This window comes from Lontra canadensis, unplaced genomic scaffold, assembly GCF_010015895.1.
Source record: "Lontra canadensis isolate GAN:19392208 unplaced genomic scaffold, GSC_riverotter_1.0 scaffold97, whole genome shotgun sequence".
Classification (NCBI taxonomy): domain Eukaryota; kingdom Metazoa; phylum Chordata; class Mammalia; order Carnivora; family Mustelidae; genus Lontra; species Lontra canadensis.
Window position 1 is genome coordinate 2,843,933 of NW_022631091.1, and position 22,835 is coordinate 2,866,767.

General features: G+C 34.9%; 1 protein-coding gene across 7 annotated transcripts in view; it reads left to right on the plus strand.

The window, feature by feature from the left end:
• Positions 1-22,835, plus strand: part of QKI (QKI, KH domain containing RNA binding) — a 154,274-nt gene that overhangs the window by 110,853 nt on the left and 20,586 nt on the right. For all 7 annotated transcript variants that reach the window (XR_004380253.1, XM_032837176.1, XM_032837180.1 and 4 more), the window contains exon 4: positions 707-850. Coding sequence is in view for 6 of the 7 variants with exons in the window: in XM_032837176.1 (XP_032693067.1) it covers positions 707-850 (144 nt within the window). In the remaining variant the exon portion in view is untranslated. The remainder of the gene's footprint in view (positions 1-706; positions 851-22,835) is intronic.

Below are 22,835 nucleotides of genomic sequence, written 5' to 3' on the forward strand. Positions count from 1 at the left end.
TTTGAGTTGATAAAAATAAGTGACCTTATAGTTCACTGTTTTTAATGCAAGGTCTATTGGAAACATATATTTCTTGTAATGATTATAATGAAATGTTTCCATAATTACTACTTGATATAGTTAAACAGAATTTATCTTACACAATAATGTCTATGTGCAAAATAACTGTCCTAATCTTGGATTCAGCCAGTGTTATTAAAAGTAGTTGTACAGAAATGGAAAGATCACTGAATTTGAGAATGAAAATGTTGGTTCAGCTCCTAAATTGACATGTCCTTAGCTGTGTGACCTTGACAGCTGACTTAAGTTAGCGTTCATGACCTATTTACCCCATAAGTAAAATATGGAAGAAATAATATGCTTTTCATGATCACCCAAGGATGACTCCATAAGTTTCTTAGTACATATGAACACTGTAGGGGATCTGACAGCCTTGCTTATTATATTACTATTGTATCTTTAGTTTAGCATTAAGTTCCATGCTTGGCACATGTAGGTGTTCAATAAATATTTGTTGAATTCACAGTCATTTGACCCCATAGTCTCACACCCAGCCTTTTTACGAGGAAAATAATTAAAAAGGTTTATAATATCATCATAGCAGAATGATCAAACATAGCCTAAATAATAGGCAACAGGTTAGTATTATGAAAGATAAACTCTCTTGGAGAAGAAAAATCAGTAATGTGTTTTGCAAATTTTTTAGGAGGAGCAGAACAGAGGCAAGCCTAATTGGGAGCATCTCAATGAAGATTTACATGTACTGATCACTGTGGAAGATGCTCAAAACAGAGCAGAGATCAAACTGAAGAGAGCCGTTGAGGAAGTGAAGAAATTACTGGTACCTGCAGTAAGTAATAATTTCCAAATCTTGATTTGGGGCCCAACCCCTTTTTCCATATAATTTTTTAAAATTACTGTAATGTTTATATTAACAAAGAATAGGTTATTTACTTTTTAAAAATTTCCTTTAACCACAAAACATAAAAATAATTTAAAACTCATTTACTACACTATAGTGGGCAAACAAAGACATTGCTCAAATCCTAAAATGGGAAAGCCTGTTTACTTTGGGGGAAGGAAATGTTGAGAGGGGAGCAAACTCAGTTAGTGTCCTACTTGTCAAAGGTAGTCTTTTTATTGCATCACTCTGTTAAAGGGTAAGAAAGGTCCATTATCAAGGTGATGAAAGCTTTTTTTTTTTTTTTGAGGGGGAAGTAATTTCTCACTGTAAGCAGGTAACGAGTATACAGAAAAGTCTAAACAACTAGTATTTATGTTGGAGGGCCTGTTTTAGTAGGAGCACATTGTTTGAGTTGCCTGTGGGTTCCAAGTACCTGTCTGGCATGTCATTGTCTCCGATAGAAAGATTCATGATCCATAGTGAAATTTTCCCATGATACGATAAAATTTACAATAAAGTTTTCTTTTAGAGAAATAAAAGCTAACTTTTGCTGAAGCATCAGATACCATTCGGAGCACTTTTCACACTTCAACTCATTAAATGTTTTTTCTAAGATACTAAAAAGTATTAAAGTTCATATTTAGGGATCTTAGATAAAATACTGAAAGTAATTTTGGAGGGTGACTTCTCATAAAGAAATGACCCAAACGCCTTTGTTCTCATCCTCTCTCCCTTCCATCCTCTGTCTCCCTCCCTCCCCAGCCCCCTCCTTTTGATCTTTTCCTCATTACTACACAACCCTTTAGTAACTCCTTGTTTAGACATGATGATTGCACTCACTTCCAGAGTATTATCTTTTTCAATGGAAAATGAAAAATAAGTTACTATTTTCAAAGGCATTTAAAATGTGTGTGTGTATGTTTGTGTGTGTATATATGTATTTTGGTAAAAATGATACAAGTGTGGACCCTAATTTGCTGTTGAAAAAACTAGGAATACTTCTAGTATTCTATCAAACAAAAATTTACTGACATTTACATAAATGAGTATGGTGTCGGTTGTTCTTTATTCCCTAGATAATCTGTTCTGTAAATAAATTTACAAGCTATAAACATTTTCCATTTACTGGATAAAATGAACTACTTGGAAGAAAAACATTTCATTTAAATTTTGTTCAATAGGTCTTATAAACAAACAGGTTAAATTATGAACTAAAATACTTAGTTGTATACTATTAAATCGTATAGTCTTCCTCCTTTTCCTTAATGATTGTGCAGTTTTGAAAAGCTGTCTGGAAAAGGGCATTTTTCCAAGTATATTGGACTATTAGTTCCATGATCAGAAAGTTACTTAATATTACTTTTATTGCTCTGTATCTCTGAATATGCTTAGCTCACTAATACTAAGTACTTAAGGTCACCTAATATAGCAAATAGATCAGTTGTCTGATAAATAAGACTCTTCCTGACCTATTATTTTATTCCAACCATTCTGTGAACTACTTTAGTTCTAAAAGTTACTAACCTGGGCAAGAGCATCATTTTAGAAGCTGTGTTAGTAACTAGCTGTGTGTCTTTCAGAAAGTTAGTGTATTTCTGTTTCCTTGTTTACAGAATGAGAATTGTAGTAAATGACTTCTAAAGGACCATTTTGGTTTTAAAGTTGTCTTTGAATAGACAATAGAATAAGTAGTAGTAGATAAAAAATGGCAGAAGCTTTTTAAAAAATTCATACAATTTATATTTTAAAGGAAAAGAGCACTTTTGATGATAAATCTATCTCCTATGGAAGTACTTGTAGGATTGTTACTACCACCTCTGAAGGAATAAAACTTTCTTAGAATTACAAATTCTAGACTAAAAATACTTGCAAGTATGGGTTCAATAAAGTGATTTAACCTTGTAGCAATTTCTTAATCTTACCATTTTGGCAGCTCTGCTTATTGTAATGTGGCTCCTATGCTTGGGAATTTGTTTTCATTAAACTCAACATTACTCTACATTTCTAGTGATGGTGCCCTAATAAGCAGAGGTTTAAACAAAACAGAAGCTTTACAGTCCTGAACTATCAAGTGATTTGGGTTTTTACTTTTAAGTTGTTGGGAGACAGAATACATCATATTTGAGAGTTGACTTCTGGATTTGAATCCCGTCTCTGTGGCTCTTTCTGGCTCCCTTTTCTCATCTCTAAGACTGGAACATCACTGAACTCTCATGTGGTCATTGTGAAGTTAGGTAGTACATGGAGAACACTTAGCATAATGTCCACCACATGACGGTTTCACTAAAGCTCGCTGGAGCTTTTTGATGCTGTCTAAATATTACTGTTTCGTGATTGTATATGTTTACACACTGCTCTTTCCAAGTGCTGATTATAAAATGAATCCATGAATTCAGAATTGGAGAAAATACAAGTTCCTTCTGAATTCATTATTCTTTTTAAGTAAATTGGTTTGACCCTTATAAAAAAATTCACTGTGAAGCTCCTTACAAAACCCTTTAGTTTATTGTTGCTTAAATATTTTCAGAACAATATTTTTGGATTGAAAATGTGGACTCATCTTGATCTTCTGAAAAGAATTCACATATAAATTCGCATATAAATTGGTTAATTCTGATTTATTTTTTCCTGTTAATGTAAAAGTTATAAAGGGAAGTGGAGACTAGCATTTGTTTTGAAATGTATTATTTAAGATGTCCTCTTATTAGGTTCAGAATTGCAGAAAAGAATTATTGCCCCAGCTCAGTTGGTTCAAAGGGCTGTCAGAATCACTGCATAAAAGACAGTACATTTCTTAATCAGCATTTACATTTTGTCTCACCTGCTTGTCCCTCCAGTGAGCTGCCAATAGATCTTACTTAATTTATTCTTATATTACATGAAAACTCTTCTCAGCATTTCTGTGGTTTTCATGTCTCAGAATTTATCTTGAGAATAGTGGTACTCAAAATCCTGTTGACCATTCACTCTCAATGCTTACTTAACATGTCCGTTAACAGGAACTTTTTTGCCTTTCCTGTTTCTTCAATATTCTGCATATGATTTGGAGTCTCTAGCTGTTATCAGGTGTCTAGAAAAACACCAGATTCAGTCAGGTTTACTTCCTGTATCCCTCAAATGTGCCCATGTCCTTTTGCCTTCATTTTCTTTACTTGTACTTCAAGCTAGAGTTACCCAAAACCCCACAGCCAGAATCCACGCTTGCAGTTTGGGACCTCACAAACATTGCAGTCTATTCATAACCTTTCCGTGCTTAAAAAAGCCTCTTGTTGGTTCCTTCTCACTCCAAGAGGAGAATGGAGAATTCTTTAACATGGCTTTACAATTACTTCATGATTTGCCATAGGTTATCTTTCAGGCTTCATTTTTCACTCTCCCCGCAAACATAAAGCACACACACATACATACACATGCCACACTGTACCCATAGATGGAATCATTCTGTATTTATTTGATTTCTTGAAACGTCAGTTTTCTAACTTCTGGGCCTTTGAATTCATTGAGTCATTGTTCATTGAGTGCATTTACTGTGTCAGCTCTTGAAGATACAGAGTAAATAAAGCTGACTAGCAAAGTATCTACCATCTTGAAGCTTACCTTCTGGTTGGGGGGGATGGGGCAGCTTGGATTACAGACAGTAAGCAAAGATAAATATAAACTATATTAGGTTGTGCTAAAATGTGAATGAAAATAAAGAAATCAAGAGCTGTGGATTAAGGAAGTACTATTTTGTATGAGACAATTAGAGAATGCCTCTTAGAGGTGACATTTGGGAAAACAACCTCATTGAAATACAGTGCAATCATTTGGATATCCAAGGGGTTTCCAAGCAAAGAGAACAAAAGTGTGATAACCCAGAGATATTTTTGAGGTGTGTCATAGGGGGTCCAGTGAGGAGCTTAGGGAACAGGTAGAAGGATAGGAGGAAATGGGGGAGATGGCAGGTTACAGAGGCCTGTAGGCCATGATAAGAATATTAGATTTTAGTCTGACATGAGAAGCTATTTGGAGGAGCTTAGGAGAGGAATAACATAGTCTAATTTGTATTTTAAAGGATCGTTCTGAATAGAGAACACACTTTGAGGGTGATGGAGAAAGTAGAGATGCCAAGGCACAAGCATTTGTATTTCATAAATGAGGTAAAAGTGCCATGGACTAGTATTGAAGGTGTTAAATGGTAGTAGATTGGAGGTTTATTTTCAAGGTAAAGCTAGCAGGAATTTCAATGGATTGGGTGTTGTGTATATGTGAAGACTTCAAGGTTTTTACCCTGAGCAATTGGATTTGTTTCCTGTTTATACTGTTAGGGGAGCAGGTTTGAGAGGGAAGTCAAGAAATTGGGTTTGGAAATATAAACATTGAGATCCCGAATGTTAAATGGGCGTTTGGTTAAACAGTCAGATTGAGAAGATGGGACTAGAACATGTCAGTTTTGAGGTTGTCATCATACCCAAAGCTTTTAGAGCCAGGAGGCTAGATGCTGTCATCTAAGAATTGGATAAAGGTGAGGAATAAGTCTGGGGACTCAGCTCCTGGTACTTCACCGAAGAGATTAGGAGAAGAGGAGGATCCAGTAAAGGAGACAGGGGAGAGGAGCTGTTGAGGTTGAAGGAAAACCAGGAACAGGGAGTCCTGGAAGCCAGGTGAAGGAGTTTGTTGCTCAAGGTTGTTCATTTAAGATAAGAATTGGGAGTTAATCATTGGATTTGGCAAGTAGTGGTCATTGATGATCTCACCGATTGATTTTTTTTTTCCTTGAATGTTGGGTTTATATCTTTTTTTTTAAGATTTTATTTATTTGACAGAGACACAGCGAGAGAGGGAGGGAACACAAGCAGGAAGAATGGGAGAGGGAGAAGCGGGCTTCCTGCAGAGCAGGGAGCCTGATGCAGGTTTGATCCCAGGACACTGGGATCATGACCCCAGCCGAAGGTAGACGCTTAATGGCTGAGCCACCCAGGCGCCCCTTGAATGTTGGGTTTAAAAGCCTAATAGGCTTGGGTTCAAGAAACTGTGGGACAAGAGGAAAAGGAGCTGAAATTTTTTCCCCTAAGATTCTATCATTTACGTAAATGATTCTTTCAGTACTGTTGGCCTTGCAGTTCTTTTTATTGCTTCACTATCTGTGATCTTTTTCTCCATGCTATATCAGCTTCCCACTCCACACTGGCTCCTTGGGTCTTTTGAGGGCACCTCCCTAAACATACAATAGCAGAATGTCCAGCAGTAGACCATTTCCTTCTCTTCATTGAGAAGATGCTGCATAAATTTGGTAAGCAGGGTAATTAACTTGTGCATATATACTTATAGGATAAATCTCTTGAAGTAGAATTATTAGGTTAAAGGGTAAGTGCATTTTAATTTTTTTTTTTTAAAGATTTTATTTATTTGAGAGAGAGGGTACTATGTGGGGGTGGCAGGGCAGAGGGAGAGGGAGACGCAGACTCCCCGCTGAACAGAGAGCCTGATGCAGGGCTTGATCCCAGGACCCTGAGATGACAACTTGAACCAAAAGCAGATGCCTAACTGAATCACCCAGGCATTTTAAATTTTAATACATAATTCATAAATTGCCTTCCAGAAAATATTTACCAATTTACTTTCCTGCCAGTTTACATGAAAATGACTATTTCCCAGCACAGTCTGAAACCTGGGTATTGACCAAAGTCCTAAATCTTTGCTCTCCTGGTAGTTTAAAAAATGTGAATAGAATAATTCTCATGGTTCTTATAAATGTTTGGTTTTTAAAGTTTTTATATTAAGTGGCTGTGTGATATTACAGATATTTTTCTAACAAAATGTATGTATTTTTACCTTTATGTTCATATCTTGAACAGGTACACGCAGTCCCTAGTTTCCAATTGTTTCTATGGAGAATATGATTCTGATTACATTTTCATTCACAATAAATCTATAGCTAAAGTATGGAATTGTCTTTGTGTTATTTCAGTATAAATGTTTCTTACCTAACCGTGTAGACTAAGTTGATTCTTGGGAAGAAATAGACATACAAATAGGCATGTATTTTAATGGGGGTTTTTTTGCCCATTTTGTTTAATGTCATATAGCAAAAGATCTATCCCTGGCTTGAGGGACCCAGGGGAGGAAGGAAATGGAGAGGAGAGACTTTTTGCTTTATCTGAACTTTCATAATTAAATGTAATGAATAATTGATTTTGTATCCCGCATCTGCTGATTTCTAAGATTTAATAAGTCTGGGTAAAGACTGTACCTGTACTCAGTGTGACAGGGTTCTAATTTTCCAAAGATTTGGGTGATTTTAATGTGTCCCCATTAATTCACATAACACTACATGCAACTAACTGTTTAGTAAACCAGGGTTTACTAAAGGGTTCAAACCCTTCAAATTCAAATTGGGTTTCAAAACAACCTTATGAAGTAGGTCCTCACCACCCCCCTCAATTTTTTAAAAAGCACATGGACTCAGAGAAATCTTAGCGTCATTAGAGTACTTGGTAATATTTTTTTTTTTTCAGGAAATAGTTTAAAATTCTTATTTCATTGCAAAGGCAAAGAGTTGAGATGAGGGGCGCCTGGGTAGCTCAGTGGGTTAAAGCCTCTGCCTTCAGCTCAGGTCATGATCTCAGGGTCCTGGGACTGAGCCCCACATGGGGCTCTCTGCTCAGCAGGGAGCCTGCTTCCCCTTCTCTCTCTGCCTGCTTCTCTGCCTACTTGTGATCTCTGTCTGTGAAATAAATAAATAAAATCTTTAAAAAAAAAAAAAGTTGGTGACTCATACTTAGTTCATTAGTAGAATCTGATAGCATTTTACCTAGGGAACTTGTTTACTTTGGAAAAATACCATTTTTATTTCAGATGTTTCTTTGATTTTAATGGTCTTTTTATTTAAATCTCTTTTGTTTCTTAAATCACAAATCATACCATGCATAATTAGGGAAGAATAATTTCTCTCGTTATATATAAAGTTTTTATCTGACAAGAGTAAGTCTGTTACCACCAAATACCTACTAAATACATCTTTTTATTTTTAGTCTGTTCTGTTGTTTGAATCCTCAACTTTCATAAACCTGAACTATACTCCTTCAGATTTTTGAGGTCTTCAGTATGCTGTTAGAATCACAGTGTGACATTTTGTGAAAATTTAAACTATACTCACTGATAAAAAGATTATAGAACAGTGTCCTAATTTTGCTGACTATAATATAAATATATTTTTTGTATAAAATATATATATGTATATAAATATAAAAATATATATATAAATAAATACAAATATAAATCTACCTTCAGAGTATTTCTTGAGCACATGTATTCCTGCCACCCAGTTGAAGTAATCTTTCTTCCCACTGTTAGTTTTACTCCATTTAATTCTCTCATAAGTTAGTAAGAGTGATTTTAAAAACATCCGTAAATCATATTAAAGACATGACTTGCCCTTTCAATTAGAATAAAATTCAAGCTCTATATTGGCTTCAAGTGAGCTGCTATTTGGTATGAAACTCTGTTGTGTGGTGCGGGTGACTCATTTGTAAACAGGTAGTTATGAAAACACGTAAAGTCAAAGAAGAAAAATGTTAATGAAATAATTTTAGGATTTTGGAAAGCTCCATGTGACTATAAAGTTTAATTTCCACATATATTATTATTTTCTTTCTAAGTTATTTTGTAAATGGGAGAAAGAATTTTGAAGTACAAGGATGGAGTTGAAGGAAATGACCAGGAGCAAAGAAAAAAAAAAAAAATCACTTTTTCTACAGATTATGAGGAGATCCTCAAACTGACTAGTAGAATTTTGCTAAATGTGCAGGTAGAATGTTAAGGAAAGGTTTTATAGGAAGAAACTGTGTGTGTGACACGCTTTGATACAGTGATATCCTTCTTATTTTAAGTATACCCTATAAGGAAATTAGTGTTATGGGATTATTTAGGGATTTGTGATTTCTGGTTTTATATAACTGCTTTATTATATAAGTTAACTGAGTAGAGAAAAAACTAGTGTTCTTGATATGGAATTTTACATATGGTTAATTTACTAATTTTTGCTTAATATTTTTTAAGACAGGTTGTTGATTGTTTTTGTTTGGTGGTAGAACTTACTGCAAAGTGGCAATATTACTTGCTTTTCTACAAATTTTTGGATCTTCAACTGAAATTGTATGGTAGTTACTAATTTAATATAGTTTTTATGATGAATTATTTTGTAGTTAAATTATATTTTAAGTAGATTATTTAGTTCTTACATATGTAAACCTTAGGCTTTTAAACATATATGTTGAACTTTATTATAATTAGGAAGCTTTCTTCAGGTGACATTTTAATGCTTATTCTTACACACATTGTAAATTCTCACACTTTTTCTATGATCCCTTCAAAGTAAACTGGGCTATTAAATTTCTTGGCTGAATTTCTTCTTATAGTCTTAGGATTTACCTAATATGCATATATAAGTATATAGGATTCTGTGAAATATGAAATAATGACTTCTTACTTTATATATTTTCAAATCACTTTAACATATATTTGATTCTTAGAGAAAACTTGTGTGTTAAATTACTCATTTACCAATTCTATCATCAGATGTTTCATTTTCCTTTATAATTACTATAGTGATATTGTAATATGTTATAAGTTTCCAGTTCATTTTTGCCTTTTATAAAACAATAAACCTGTTCATAATTAATTTGGTTTTGATATGCTCATGTACGTATTAGGACATGAGCATAGGTCATAGATTAGTTATTGTCTACTATTTTAAGGATTCAAGCTTTTAGTCTAGGATGGGTAAAACCATTGGAAGGCTTTGAAGAGAGAGGAAATGACAATATCTGATTAGTATCTTTCAAGATTACTTGACCTGCTCTGTTTAAAACAAAGGAAAGAGTAAAAGAGTAGAAGAAAGGAAGCTCTCATAGGAGCCTGCAAATTTTGGCCTATGGGCCAAATCCATCCTCCCACCTGCATTTGAATAACTCATGAGCTAAGAATGGTGTTTGTATTTTTTAACAGCTGGGGGAAAACCAGAAGGAGAATACTTCATGAAATGTGAAAATTGTATAAAATTCAATTTTTATTATCCATTTAAAAGTTTCCTTGACTGTTGGGAATGCAAGTTGGTGCAGCCACTTTGGAAAACAGTGGGGAGATTCCTCAAAAAATTTAGAATAGAGCTACCCTATGACCCAGCAATTGCACGACTGGGTATTTACCCCAGAGATACAGATGTAGAGAAAAGAAGGGCCATATGTACCCCAGTGTTAATAGCAGCAATTCCCCAATAGCCAAACTGTGGAAAGAGCTGAGATGCCCTTCAGCAGATGAATAGATAAAGATGTGGTCCGTATATACAATGGAATATTACTCAGCCACCAGAAAGGAGGAATACCCAACTTCTGCATCAATATGGATGGGACTGGAGAAGATTATGCTGAGTGACATAAGTCAAGTAGAGAAAGTCAGTTATCACATGGTTTCACTTACTTGTGGAATAACTTGGAGGACACTAGGAAAAGGAAGGAAAAGTCAAGGGGGAGAAATTGGAGGGGAGAGAAATCATGAAAGACTGTGGACTCTGAGAAACAAACTGAGGGTTTTAGAGGGGAGAGGGTGGAGGGATGGGTTAGCCTTGTGGTGGGTATTAAGGAGGGCATGTATTGCGTGGAGCACTGGGTGTTAAACAGTGAATCTTGGAACACCACATCAAAAACTAATGATGTATGGTGACTAGCATATCACAATTTAAAAAATAAAGTTTTGTTGAAATACAGCCAAGCTTACTCATTAGTATATTGTCTGTGGCTGCTTTTGCACTTCAGTAGTAAGTTGAGTAACTGCAGTAGAGATCACATACCCAGAAAAGGCATTTATTGTCTGTCTCGTACAGAAAAAGCTTGTCAATTCATGGATTGTTGAATTAATCCACATGAGAGGTAGTGATGAGTTGGGCCAAGATAGCTATAGAAGTGAAGCATGGTCTGATTCTGAGCATATTTTTAAAGTGAAGCTTGCAGTTTTGCTAATGGATTATCTATGGATGTTAGAAAGCAAGGATTGTAGACCGAAGTACTGGAAGGATGTATTGGTATTACCTCGATAAAGAAGACTGTGTAGGAACAGACTTGGAAGAGATTTTCAGGAGCTCAGTTTTGTACCTCATAAGTTTGAGGTAATAGTTGGCTGCCCAAGTGCAGCTGTCCTAGTATTCTTTTCAGATTAACAAATACTTCTTCCAGGTTGACTGTGTTCTATGGCACTAGGATACAGAAAATTACTTAAGGCAAGATCCTTAATATGCAGGGCAGTGCTATTTCCCTAACTGTATTCCATGAGACACTTTTCATAGGGATTCCAGGTAAAGGAAGCCTTTAATATGCTAGTAAGTGTTGTGAAGCACTGGTAGGAACCATTTCCAAATTTAATGGACCATCTTTTTTTTTTTTTTTTTTTTTTTTTCTGGGAGTGCATTCACATCTAGTGTTCTAGAGATGCATGTTTAAGAAATAATATGGTAGTTCGTGGGTCCGATTTAAATATAGTTGAGTGGTTTTTCAATGCTGAAGAATAATCATTTTGAAGACTCGAAGGAAAGGAACTTAAGGTTTTTTTTTTTTCCCATTCCTTATTACACATAAATTAAAACATATTCATTTGAAGTATACAGTTAAGAGTTTTGACAACTGTATACCACAGTCATGATTGCCTTCACCCCTTTGCATCAATTTACTACTTCCTGTTGCTGCCTCCAGGCAACCACTGGGTTGCCTTTTAATGATCTCAAAACTTTATTTTCCCCAACTTTATTGACTTATGATCGAACAATAAAAATTACATATATTTAGGTTGTACAGTGTGGTTTTTTTAAAGTGTGCATGATGATTCAGTATACATATACATAGTGAAATGGTTATCACAGTAATTATAACACATCCCTCACCTCATATTTATTTTTGTGTGTGCGGTAAGAACACTTAAGATCTCCTCTCAGCAAATTATAAGTAAATAGTAAAGTTAATGGCGGTCACCATGCTGTACATAAGTTCTGTAGAACTTACTGCTGAAGGTTTGTACCCTTTGATGAACATCTCCCCATTTCTCCCACCCCCCAGCTCTTTGCAGCCACTATTCTACTCCTCGGTTATATGAGTTCAACTTTATTGGACCCAGTGTCGCATTTATTATATTTCATATAAATGAAAAAATTTTTATGCCTGCCTTTTTTCAATGTAGCATGGTGTGAAAGTCTTTGGAAGTTCCTCTGTACTGTTGCATATATCAGTGGTCTCTACCTTTTTGTTGATAATTAGTATTTCATTGAGTAGATAAGCCAGTTTATCCTTTCACCTGTTATAATTTTCATTTTTATTTCTCCAGAGACAAATGATCTCAAGCATCTTTCCATGTTCTTCTTGACAATTCATGTATCTTCTCTGGTGAAGTATCCATTTAAACCTTCTGTCTTTTTATTGATTTGTCCTCCCCCCCCCGCCCCCGCCCTTCTAACAATTTTTTATATAATTTGAGATTAAATTCTTGGTCAATTATTCTACTCTGTGGCTTTTATTTTTCTTCATTTTGTGGGAAGGCTTTTAATTACAAATACACTTTTATTCATAAATATGAAACTTGTCAGGTTTTTTCTTTCTTGTTTTTATATTTTTCAAGGAGTTTATCTTTGTCATCTAAGTTTTTGTTATGAAGTTCCCTTTTTACCTTTTTAAGGTCTCTAGGATCTGTGGCATTGTTCTTTCTTTTATTCATGACATTAGCAATTTGTGACGACTTTCTTAATTTCTTGATCAGCCTACCTCTGGAGAGAGCTTTATTAATTCTATTGATACTTTCTAAGAACCAACTTTTGGTTTTGTTGATTTTTCTCTAGTCTACTTTCTTCTGTCTTAAAGATAGAAATTTCTCTCTCTAATGCTTTAGCTGCTTCCAGAAAATAATGTTATGTTGTATTTTCATTACCATTCAGTTCAAAATATTTTAAAATTTCCTTTATAATTTCTAATTTGACCTACTGGTTATTTTCCTATGTTTCCAGATATCTTTTCCATTTATCTTATTACTGTGACTGATTTCTAATGTAATTTTTTTTCTTAGAGATTGTATTCTGTAAGACTTTAGTCTTTTTGAATCTAATTAAGACTTTTTATAGTCCAGCATATGTTATGAATATTCCACATACACTTAAAAACATGTTTATTTTGCAGTAGTTGAGTATATGTTCTATAAATGTTTAGATGAAGGTGATTGAAAATGTTCGGGTTTCTCCTGTTCTTACCCATTTTCCCTACTTTTGTGAACTACTGAACGAGATGGGTAAAAATGTTCATTCATTGTGAAAGTATGCAGAGTAATATACTGTCCTTGAAAACACTGAAATAGCAAACTAATTTGCTATCTGCACATGGTTACATGTATGTATATGTGTATGTGTGTATGAATGAATAGCTTACACAGCCTATATGAACAGGGTTTTAGCATCATTTAAAGATGTCATTCTACATTTTATATGACGACAATTTTCTCCTTGCTTTAATTTTGAAATCTTTGTTTTTTTCCTCAAAAAACGCCAGTTAACTTCTTGCAACACCTTTTCTAGAGAGATGGTACCGATCAGTACCTAGGTGGCAGTCAGTGTTAGAGAAGATGTTAACTGAATTTAAAAGAAGGTGTCACCATGGACTGGGTGCTTAGGGAAGAAGACTTCACTTCGGTAGGTGAGGCTTGATCTGGAACTTTAAGACACAGGACTCTAGAGACAATATCCGTGTGTTTTTGTGCCAGGTCAAAAAATAGTGACAAATGCAGTAGTATGTTTGGACAAATCATGCATGGTCAGGGACTGTCACTTAAACTTGGAGCTTTTATTTCCTTATTTATAAAATTGGGCTATTATTATTTTTTGCTCATTTGCCTTAGAATGACTTTGTGTAGGCAAAAAATTACTATTTTAGTTATATGGGATTACAAGACTTTTTTTTTTTTTTTTTAATATATATTGTATGGACTGGTTACCTCAACTACATCATTGGCTCTGACAATTTCTGGTCACAGAAGGCACTACACAAAAAGAAATTCTGTTCCTCACCTACAAAATATACCGTCATTGCTAATCCACAATTTTACTTTATAGGCTTTTGATTATGGTGATAGTAAGATGATTATGAAACCATATATTAATGTTACTAAAAAGTAACATCATGTATAAAAGTCTGCTTCCCCTTCCTCCCTTCTCCTCTCTTTCTCCCCCTCATCTTTTTCTCTCTCCCCCTCCTTCCTCTCCATCTCTCCTTCTCTATCTTTCCATCCCCCTTCTCCTCTCCCATCTTTCTCCTGCCTCCCCTGCCATCTTTCTTCCTTTCTCTCTTTCTCCCATTCTCTACCCCCTCCCTCCTACTTTCTCTCTCCCCCTCTCTTTTCTGTCTTTCTCCCCCACCCCTGACTCTGTTTCATTCACTCACTCCCTCACTATAGTCCCTCAGTCACTCGCTGTGGGAATGCATCTATCATCTCAGCTGATCAGATACCATCCCTCTTGCAATTAATTCTCGTTCCAGTTAGTTGTAAAATAATAAATACTATTTCTCATCATTAGCTAAGTCCTTACAGAAATACGTATCTAATCCTCTCCTAAGGAACCTCAAAAACACTAGAATAGTGGAAGTGGGGGAGATATTATGCTGGACTTATGTTGATATGAAGACTGAGAAAGTAGAGGTAAGGGATATATGGCCAAATAACCCTCTTTCTCACTATAATTAATAGGAGCAGAGGTAAAGATTTCTCTTAAGGAGGTGTAGAGTACTAAATGGAAGGACCAAACTAAATGAGCAGCACCAACCTGTGTATTAGAGAAATAGTGTTGCTAGGCAGCTGAAGTTTACATCGTCTCATAATTTAAGACAGACTTTGACATACCACGATGCCACCAGTCCCAAACAAGTCATAAAGTATTCATTTCACTTTTTAACTTTATTGTGGGGGTAATCAAATCTGTTTTGTTCTTTTATTTTTTCTTTAAGTTTGCTTATATGTATTTGAGAATGAACATGAATCAATTTTGGATATTACAGCTTATTCCTTCATGAAACCATTTATATATGTAGAGCTCAGTAATAATTGATCTAGTACTTAATAGATTCTGACGAATTTCTAGATGAGGATTTTGAAATTTAAAGTTGCTTCTAGTTATTTCAAGGAGTATTATGACATTGGAAAAATAATTAAGTAATTTTAATTCAGTGTCATGAATTAAAAAAACTACAGATGCTCTCAAAATTTGGGAGAGTGGTAGGAAAAAAGGATCCACCACAGAATTTTTTAAAAGTTTTCTTTTCATGTTACCCAAAGATTCTCTTCTTTCTAATGCTATATGCATTTGGCTCATAGTTAACTGTGTATTAATTATAACCTGAAAATAAATGAAGAGAGATAGTGACTCTGGAGATGGAGTAGTCTTATCTTGGAGTTCAGGGTTTTTAACTGGGTTGTTAATGAACTGATAGTATTACTTATAGTTCTTGACCATGGTGTAAACCATTCAAGTCTGTGGTATTCTTGTTCTCCTTTTCATTTTCCTGGGAGAGAAGGTAAGGTATTAAAAGACATCTCCCTGTGATGCACTTGGCCTGTGATAGAGCTGTAGTATGAGAGAGCATCTCTCTCATGTAAAAAAAGGTGTTGCTACTGTTTTCTCCCATGCACAACCGTTTTAATCTGAATGGGAAATCTGTCTAGGGACCCAGAGTACAGTAATTAGCAGTCTCTTCAGAGTGTCAGAGCAGAATTACTATTGTAATGGTTTAGCTGCAGGATAAAAGGATTGAATTTGGGTCTGCTTGTCTGCCAAACTAAAATGAGTTGCCATGGGAATTTTCAAATGTGAAAGGCGTTTACTTAAAGCAATTTGGCAGGTTTGAATAAACTCATAAATTACAGGTTTGAAAGGAGCCAGTCCTCGCTTCCTCTCATACAGGCAGGACTGTATAGAAGGCTGATAGCTTCTTAAGTTCTTAATGAGAATGAGTTGATCCATGCTCTCATGCAGTCGATCCACTTATTAAGGCTTGCTTATTCACTAAATAAGTACAGTAAGCACATTTAAGGAAAGGTATTTTGTTCCAGATTGGTGGAGGAAAAGGAAGATGAAAACTAGAGACATAAATTTTCCCTCCTAAGTTAAATAGATCTTCAAATAACTCCCTTAAAATTATTGTTTTGTTTTAATAAGCACTGACCTGATATTAACTTTAATTTTTCTCAGTGCATGTAATAAATGTATATCTTTACACATGCTGCATTTGTCTTAAAAGTAAGATGAACATTTAAAGCTTTTTTGGAAAACAAGGTACTCAGACTTACAAGCTGGATTATTTAGTTTGCATGTAAATACTTTTCAGAGAGACCTTCAGTCTCTCATATCTTTCAAAAGAACTAGGTCTTAGTATAAATCACTTTTTAGTAGAAAATGCTCCTTCAAATGCCTATGGTGGTGAACATCACTTAGGCTTGTATGACCTCTCCTGTTCTCAAGATATCAGTAATAATAATAGTTCTTGCATTAGTGTTTTATATCTGCCCTCCAGAAAAAAACTTAGTGAAATTTAAGTATTTAAAATTTTGAGACTAACATATTTTCACACAATAAATCAGGTCTTTGGGGTAGTCTCTGTTAACATTTTCAAGCTACTTTACTTTTGTAAGGAAGGAAAAAAATATTCTTGTTGCAAATCTTACTGCCCTGAAAATGTAGGTGGAGGTTTCAGTAATGTTTTACAAGGAGATACAGGTATGCAGAATGATTGTTTAATTCAAATAAAGTACAAAATGAGTATTTTTTTAAGATATGACAAATATATTTTTGTTTATATAGTAATCTTCTTAAATTATATTTACATATCAAAGTACTCTGATTAAAATCCTGTATTTCTAAGATTACCATTCAGCCTTAATAAATTAATAAACCTTGACCCAGCGACAGAGAAGACTGTCAGAAATCTCATTTAAATTTAGCCTACAGAGATCATTAGAGAAGTCCTTGTCAGAGATCTAAGACTGGAATCAGAGCAGCCTAACACACTGCATGCTCTCTGTGAGATGCTCTGATGCATCAGTCAGTGTGCACTGCTTTAGGAAACATGAGGGGGAGGTGCTTGCAGAAGATGAAATGTGGTTAACTGCTTCTTACAGAGAGGGACAACGCTAAACAAAATTGAACTGGATTCCACATCAGTATCTTTCTATACCCTACCCCAGATTCTGCATTAGAGCAGCCACAGGAGCCTATTCCAACTAGAATTTTCACGAATAATTGAAAATACTGTATCTTTGGATAGCAATCCATATGGACAGATTAAGAAGTGTGACATGATACAGGTTGTAGGACTTCAATCACAGTCATAAATCACTGAGGAGCTGTGTTGAAATCTCTTTACTGTCTGTCCAGCCATCATGTGTCTGGAAGTGGGTCAGCATTCTTTTAAATGAACAGAGGCCTTTTCCCCAAACTTGGAGCTACTTGACAATAATAGTAAGATATGTCTTGTATGTGTGAACAAGCCCTCGGAAATAGAGTCTGCGAAAAACATCCTTTTTGTTATTACAAGGATTCATTAAAGAATGGCTTCCCTAACACAAGAAATGTGGTTGACAGTTTAGATAGCTTATAACTCTAAATTTAAGGTGTTGCAAGTATAGAACAGATTCTTGGGGTAAGATAATAGGGTAGTATGTGTTTATTCTCTAGTAAATATTTTTGTAGTTTATATAAAAGTTCCTTTCATTTTAACCTTACATTCCATGCATCCCTCAGAATTTGCATGTTGAATTTATTATGTAACATTTTACACTTATTAGTACCTATGTATTCTTAACTGTTAATGTTTCTATCTCATAACTAAAAACACTGGCTGGGATAATGCATTTTAGTTGTTTGTTTGTTTGTTTGTTTTCTCCCTTACTAAATGTATGGTATTCTACACAGATATTCTAAAATTAATTTACTATATATTGATTTTTTTTATTAAAGACATAAAATTATTTAATAGAAAAATAGGTGAGTGATTTCTCAGTGTATCTTCTTTAGTTCAATTATTTTCATACATCCCTTTAATTTGTTTGCATGCCCTTCTGATGGTTGGTAAGTAGCATCATGTTCCTTATATATAGGTGAAGCATTTGTATTCCATTCATTTTCTGTTAATGCACATTGAAGTTGACTTGGCAAAAAAGTTAAGAAATTCAAATACCCTTTAATTAACTTGTATTTTTAAACCCTTATATCTAATTTTTTTGACAACACTTCAAATGTTTAACTATTTTATGTAAGTAAAATTATTCAGATATTACCATTGTGAGATTTAATGGTATTTTAAAGAGTCAGATGAGCATTTTAATATAGTTTCAGGTAAACTTAATTTGGTAACTTGTCATAAATAGCTTGATTTCTCCTGTGTTTTTGATAACTAAATTTTTAAAATTTGATTTCAGAAGTGACAATAATAATAAGACTTCTCCTTTATGGGCATTACTCTGAAGCCTGTATTGCGTATTTGTATAAGTAGACGGGTATTTTATTCTTTTAATACCTTTGTGGGGAAAAAATTAATTTTTAATGTGTGCATCAAATATAAAATAATAGAGTGAGTTGTTTTTAAAGTTATGCCTTTAAAACGATATGACATCAACTTATTTTTGTTAAACCTCTTTGTAGAATGTATCTCTGAGCAAGTTAACAGACTCATAAATTAAGCTTTCTTCATATTTATTTATTTCATGTATTTGCTTGTGAAGTCTTAAAGACTTTGATTACTGAATTTAGCATCTGTGGAATTACAACATACTTGTAGAGATTAAAAAACTCACTTAATGACTGTCAAAAGCAATTCACTCACAAACTTCTATTTGAGAGACTGCTATATACCAGCCTAGAAACCAAGACTTTGGTACATATGGAGATAAGAGATTTAGTAATATAAAAATGAGAGGAGGGCAAAATTAATTACTTATTTAGTCACTGATGCTTGCTTTTCAGAAATGTCATGCTGTTACTGGAGGTAGATGCTTTCCAGAGTGATCTTTTTGCACTCCAGTTTGTTCTTTCTGGGCATTCTTATCCATAATCTATCTCTAGGGACCACTGCCGTCGTGATCGTTCTTCAGTATGCTTCTCATCTCAGCCCCGCAGCTCCCCAATTCATTCAGCACCTCCTTTGGATGATTTATACAATCTCAAACATAACCCTTCCCAAACTAACATCACATCCTTCCCTGCCCTTCTCGTGCAGCATTTCCTCCATTGTTTTCTCTTCGTGAATGACAACCCTTGCCTACGAGTCATATATCCTTAACTGCACCACTGTTTCCCCTCTGCTCCTGCTCTTTCCCATCCATTTCATCCAGTTCTGATTTCTTTCTCTTAGTAGCACCTGGCTCTTCATTTCCGTGCTCGCTATTGTACTAGGTCAATTGGTGCTCCTTCCTAGTTGCAGCCAGTTACCTTTTTTATTTTTATTTTTTAAAGATTTTATTTATTTGACAGCACAAGCAGGGGGAGCACCAGGCAGAGGGAGAAGGGAGAAGGATGCTCCCTGCTGAGCAGAGAGCCTGATGTGGAGCTCAGTCCCAGGCTCCTGGGATCATGACCTGAGCCAAAAGCAGACACTTAACCAACTGAGCCACCCAGGTACCCCCAGAGTTATCTTTTCAGTATATATTTGAAGTATCATCATGTTTCCTATTTCAGATTTTCATGTCTTTCTGTCCTTGCCTGGTAAAATGAAAACTAGTTAGCACAGCATTTGTAGCCCATCTTCACCTGGTGCATATCTACCTTTCCAGATTTGTTTCATGTTATTTCTTCCTTACCCTCCCCCAGTATAAAATACCTTGCAATTCCCAGAACACCCCTTGTTTATTTGTTTAGCAGTAGAAGCTAAGATGGGAAAAGGCCTGGCAGAAGCCACAAGAAAGATTTCTCCTAGTATACCAGCATTTAGAATAATTTAAAATTGCCAGTGAAACACTAGCAAATAGGAAATGTGTTCTCTAAAAATACTACATAGTATTTGTCAAATTTTTTACATGACTGTAAATTAACATGTAGCAGTGTTTTGCTTTGTTATTCGTAACTTCTTAAAGAAAAGTTCTGTTTTAATTTAACATGCTACTGTTTCAACCATCTGCCTGTATTCATTGAACAACTATTTATTAGTGTTTCATATGTACTGGGAACATACTAGCATAGTTTTTGTTACTGTTGTGAAATTAAAGTATTGAGTCTGTTCCGCCACAAATGAAGAAGTATTTCCTTATTAAATGCAATCAAGACATGGTTTGTAAACATCTTTTGCTTTATAAAGTTTTTCATGGAAAATTTAGGAGTTTGAAACACACATTAATAAAGCTGTTTCTTCCTATAGGAATTTCAGTAAGCAGAAATTTTTGAAAAAGCTGTAAATCCAGTACTGTAAAACCAAATTATAATAGGATAAATCCAGAGTTGAATTGCTTCTAACTCTGGAATCAGAGGTAATGCCTTTCTTCATATCACCGGCAAATTGTTTCTTAAATCTTCATGCCAAATATTTAAAGCACCAACCATCCCATCAAAAAGCTGCTTACCTGGGGAACATCATTGACATTTCAGCTAATAGTGGCTAGGCAGTGAATATGTTGTTCTCTGATTTATTGCTTTCTAATTCCATTACTTATCATGAAAACTTGTCTGTTAGAAAAATACCTGTGTTTGTATGTTGATGCTGGTGGTAAGAATTATGCCACCACTCCTAATCATCATACAGTACTGAAGTACTAGAACTTGCCAGAGCAGAAGACTATTTCTACTGTGGTTTAAAAACCAAGTAGTGAGTGTTAGATTTGGTAATGATTATAGTTATAAGCCAATTAAAATGTCCTCCAACCATGCAACTTAATATTTTTAAGGTGTCCCTAAATTTATTTATTTATTTAAAAGATTTTAGCTATTTGACAGCGATCACAAGTAGGCAGAGAGGCAGGCAGAGAGAGGGGGGAACAGGCTCCCCACTGAGCAGAGAACCCAAGTTGGGGCTCAATCCCAGGACCCTGCAATCACGACCTGAGCCGAAGGCAGAGGCTTCATTCAACCCACTGAGCCACCCAGGCGCCCTAGTGTTCCTAAATTTAAAAAATGCATTACAGCAGTTTCTAAAGTATCCTTCTGTTAACAAACCCCATTTTAGCTACTAATTTTTATAAATTTGAAGTATTTTCAGTATAAGATCTGTCACTAGAATGCAAAACATTTAAGAGTTTGCTCATTTTATATATGTTGGATATTCTCTGTGATAAAAAGAAATAAACTGTGAAAGTACAAGTAACTTTTAAAAACTATACATATAGATATGTATACATCGTACTTTTTACACATACGCATGTATGTTATATGTACATATGTATATAAAATACATAAAAGCAGTAAGAAGCATTAAAACAGTCAAAGTACAAGCCATGCTTGTACCCTGTGATCTTTGTGGTTACTGGTCTAGCTTGTCAGGTGAGAGCCACCAGGCACAAAGATCATCGTTTTACCATGCACATAGCTTTTTAGTGAACTCTAGCATATTAATACAATCCTGGCAGTTACTCCGTTTTCGTGGGGAAATAAAAGTGGGAAAACCACAGCTCTTCCTGGAAGATGCCTGGGAAAAAGCCCAATTTGAGCTTCCATTTAAGGAATCAGTGACATTGTTCCCATTTGGTTAGCAATTATTTTGTTTGAGTTTTTCTTTTTCTTTTCTTTTTTTTTTCTTTCTTTTTTTTTTTAAATCAAGTTATTGAAAAGGTGATAAAATGAATACCCATACCTTTGTAACCATGGACATTGCAAAAGCCTTTTCAGGACACAGTTTAATAGGGTACGCAGCCTCTGGCATGAAGTGGTGCAGTAAATGAATAAATGCAGTTCTTCTTAGTTTATTCCAAAGAGGTAATCCCCAATCAGGAAAGTAATTTATAACAGTATTCTTCATAAAAGCAAAAAATTAATGTAAGGCAATGGGGAACTATTAAACTGTGGTTTAGACTCGATATCATGAATATTTAGAATATTGTGCTGCCATGCCCCCCTTCCCACACACACACACGCACCATTGGTTCGACCCTCTAACCATCTCATACTTCTCTTCTCATCTCTCCATCCCCATTGGAATTATCTCAGTTCAGAATATCATTATGTGTTGCCTGGATTAGAAACATAATCTCTGCTTTATCTGTATGATCTTCCTGCCTGTCTTAGTCTTACCTTTCCAGATATTCTTTACACTGGAGCTAAAGTAGTGCTTCTAAAAATAGAAGTTTAATCATGATTTTCCTTAGGTTAAGACACTCTAGTGAGTTTGAATTACTCCACAGAGTATGCCCTTGCTTGAGCACGGCTTGCAGACTGTTACCACATTATCAGCCTTACTGATCTCACTCTTGATTCTAGATTTTTGAACGTGTTCTTTCTCTTCCTTGGAACCACCTTCACTCTTTCTGACCTCTTTAACTCTTACTCATCTGTGTGTCTGACATTGTATATTACTTTAGCATGTGAATATCCCAGAGCCTTCCCTACCCGGTTGATCATGAGCCCAAACTTAGTTTGACATCCTTGCTGTATGTTCCTGGAAACTCCGTATCAGTTTGTTTTAACTGCTTAATTGTCTATATCCAACTCCATCTTCCCTGATACAAATTTCCAAGACCGCAGTCTTTGTTAGTTAAAACCTATCCTAGAGATATAATCATTTTTTAGAGATTTAAGGGCTCTGATGTAAAGACTTTTCATAGAATATTTCATAAAAATGGTAGGATAAAAAATTATCAACTATAAAGGATAAATTCAGTTTATAATAAAATCTAGATGGGAATAAAGCCATTAAGGCTCCCTTGAGTAGTAGCTTATATGTAAATTTTAAAATACGAT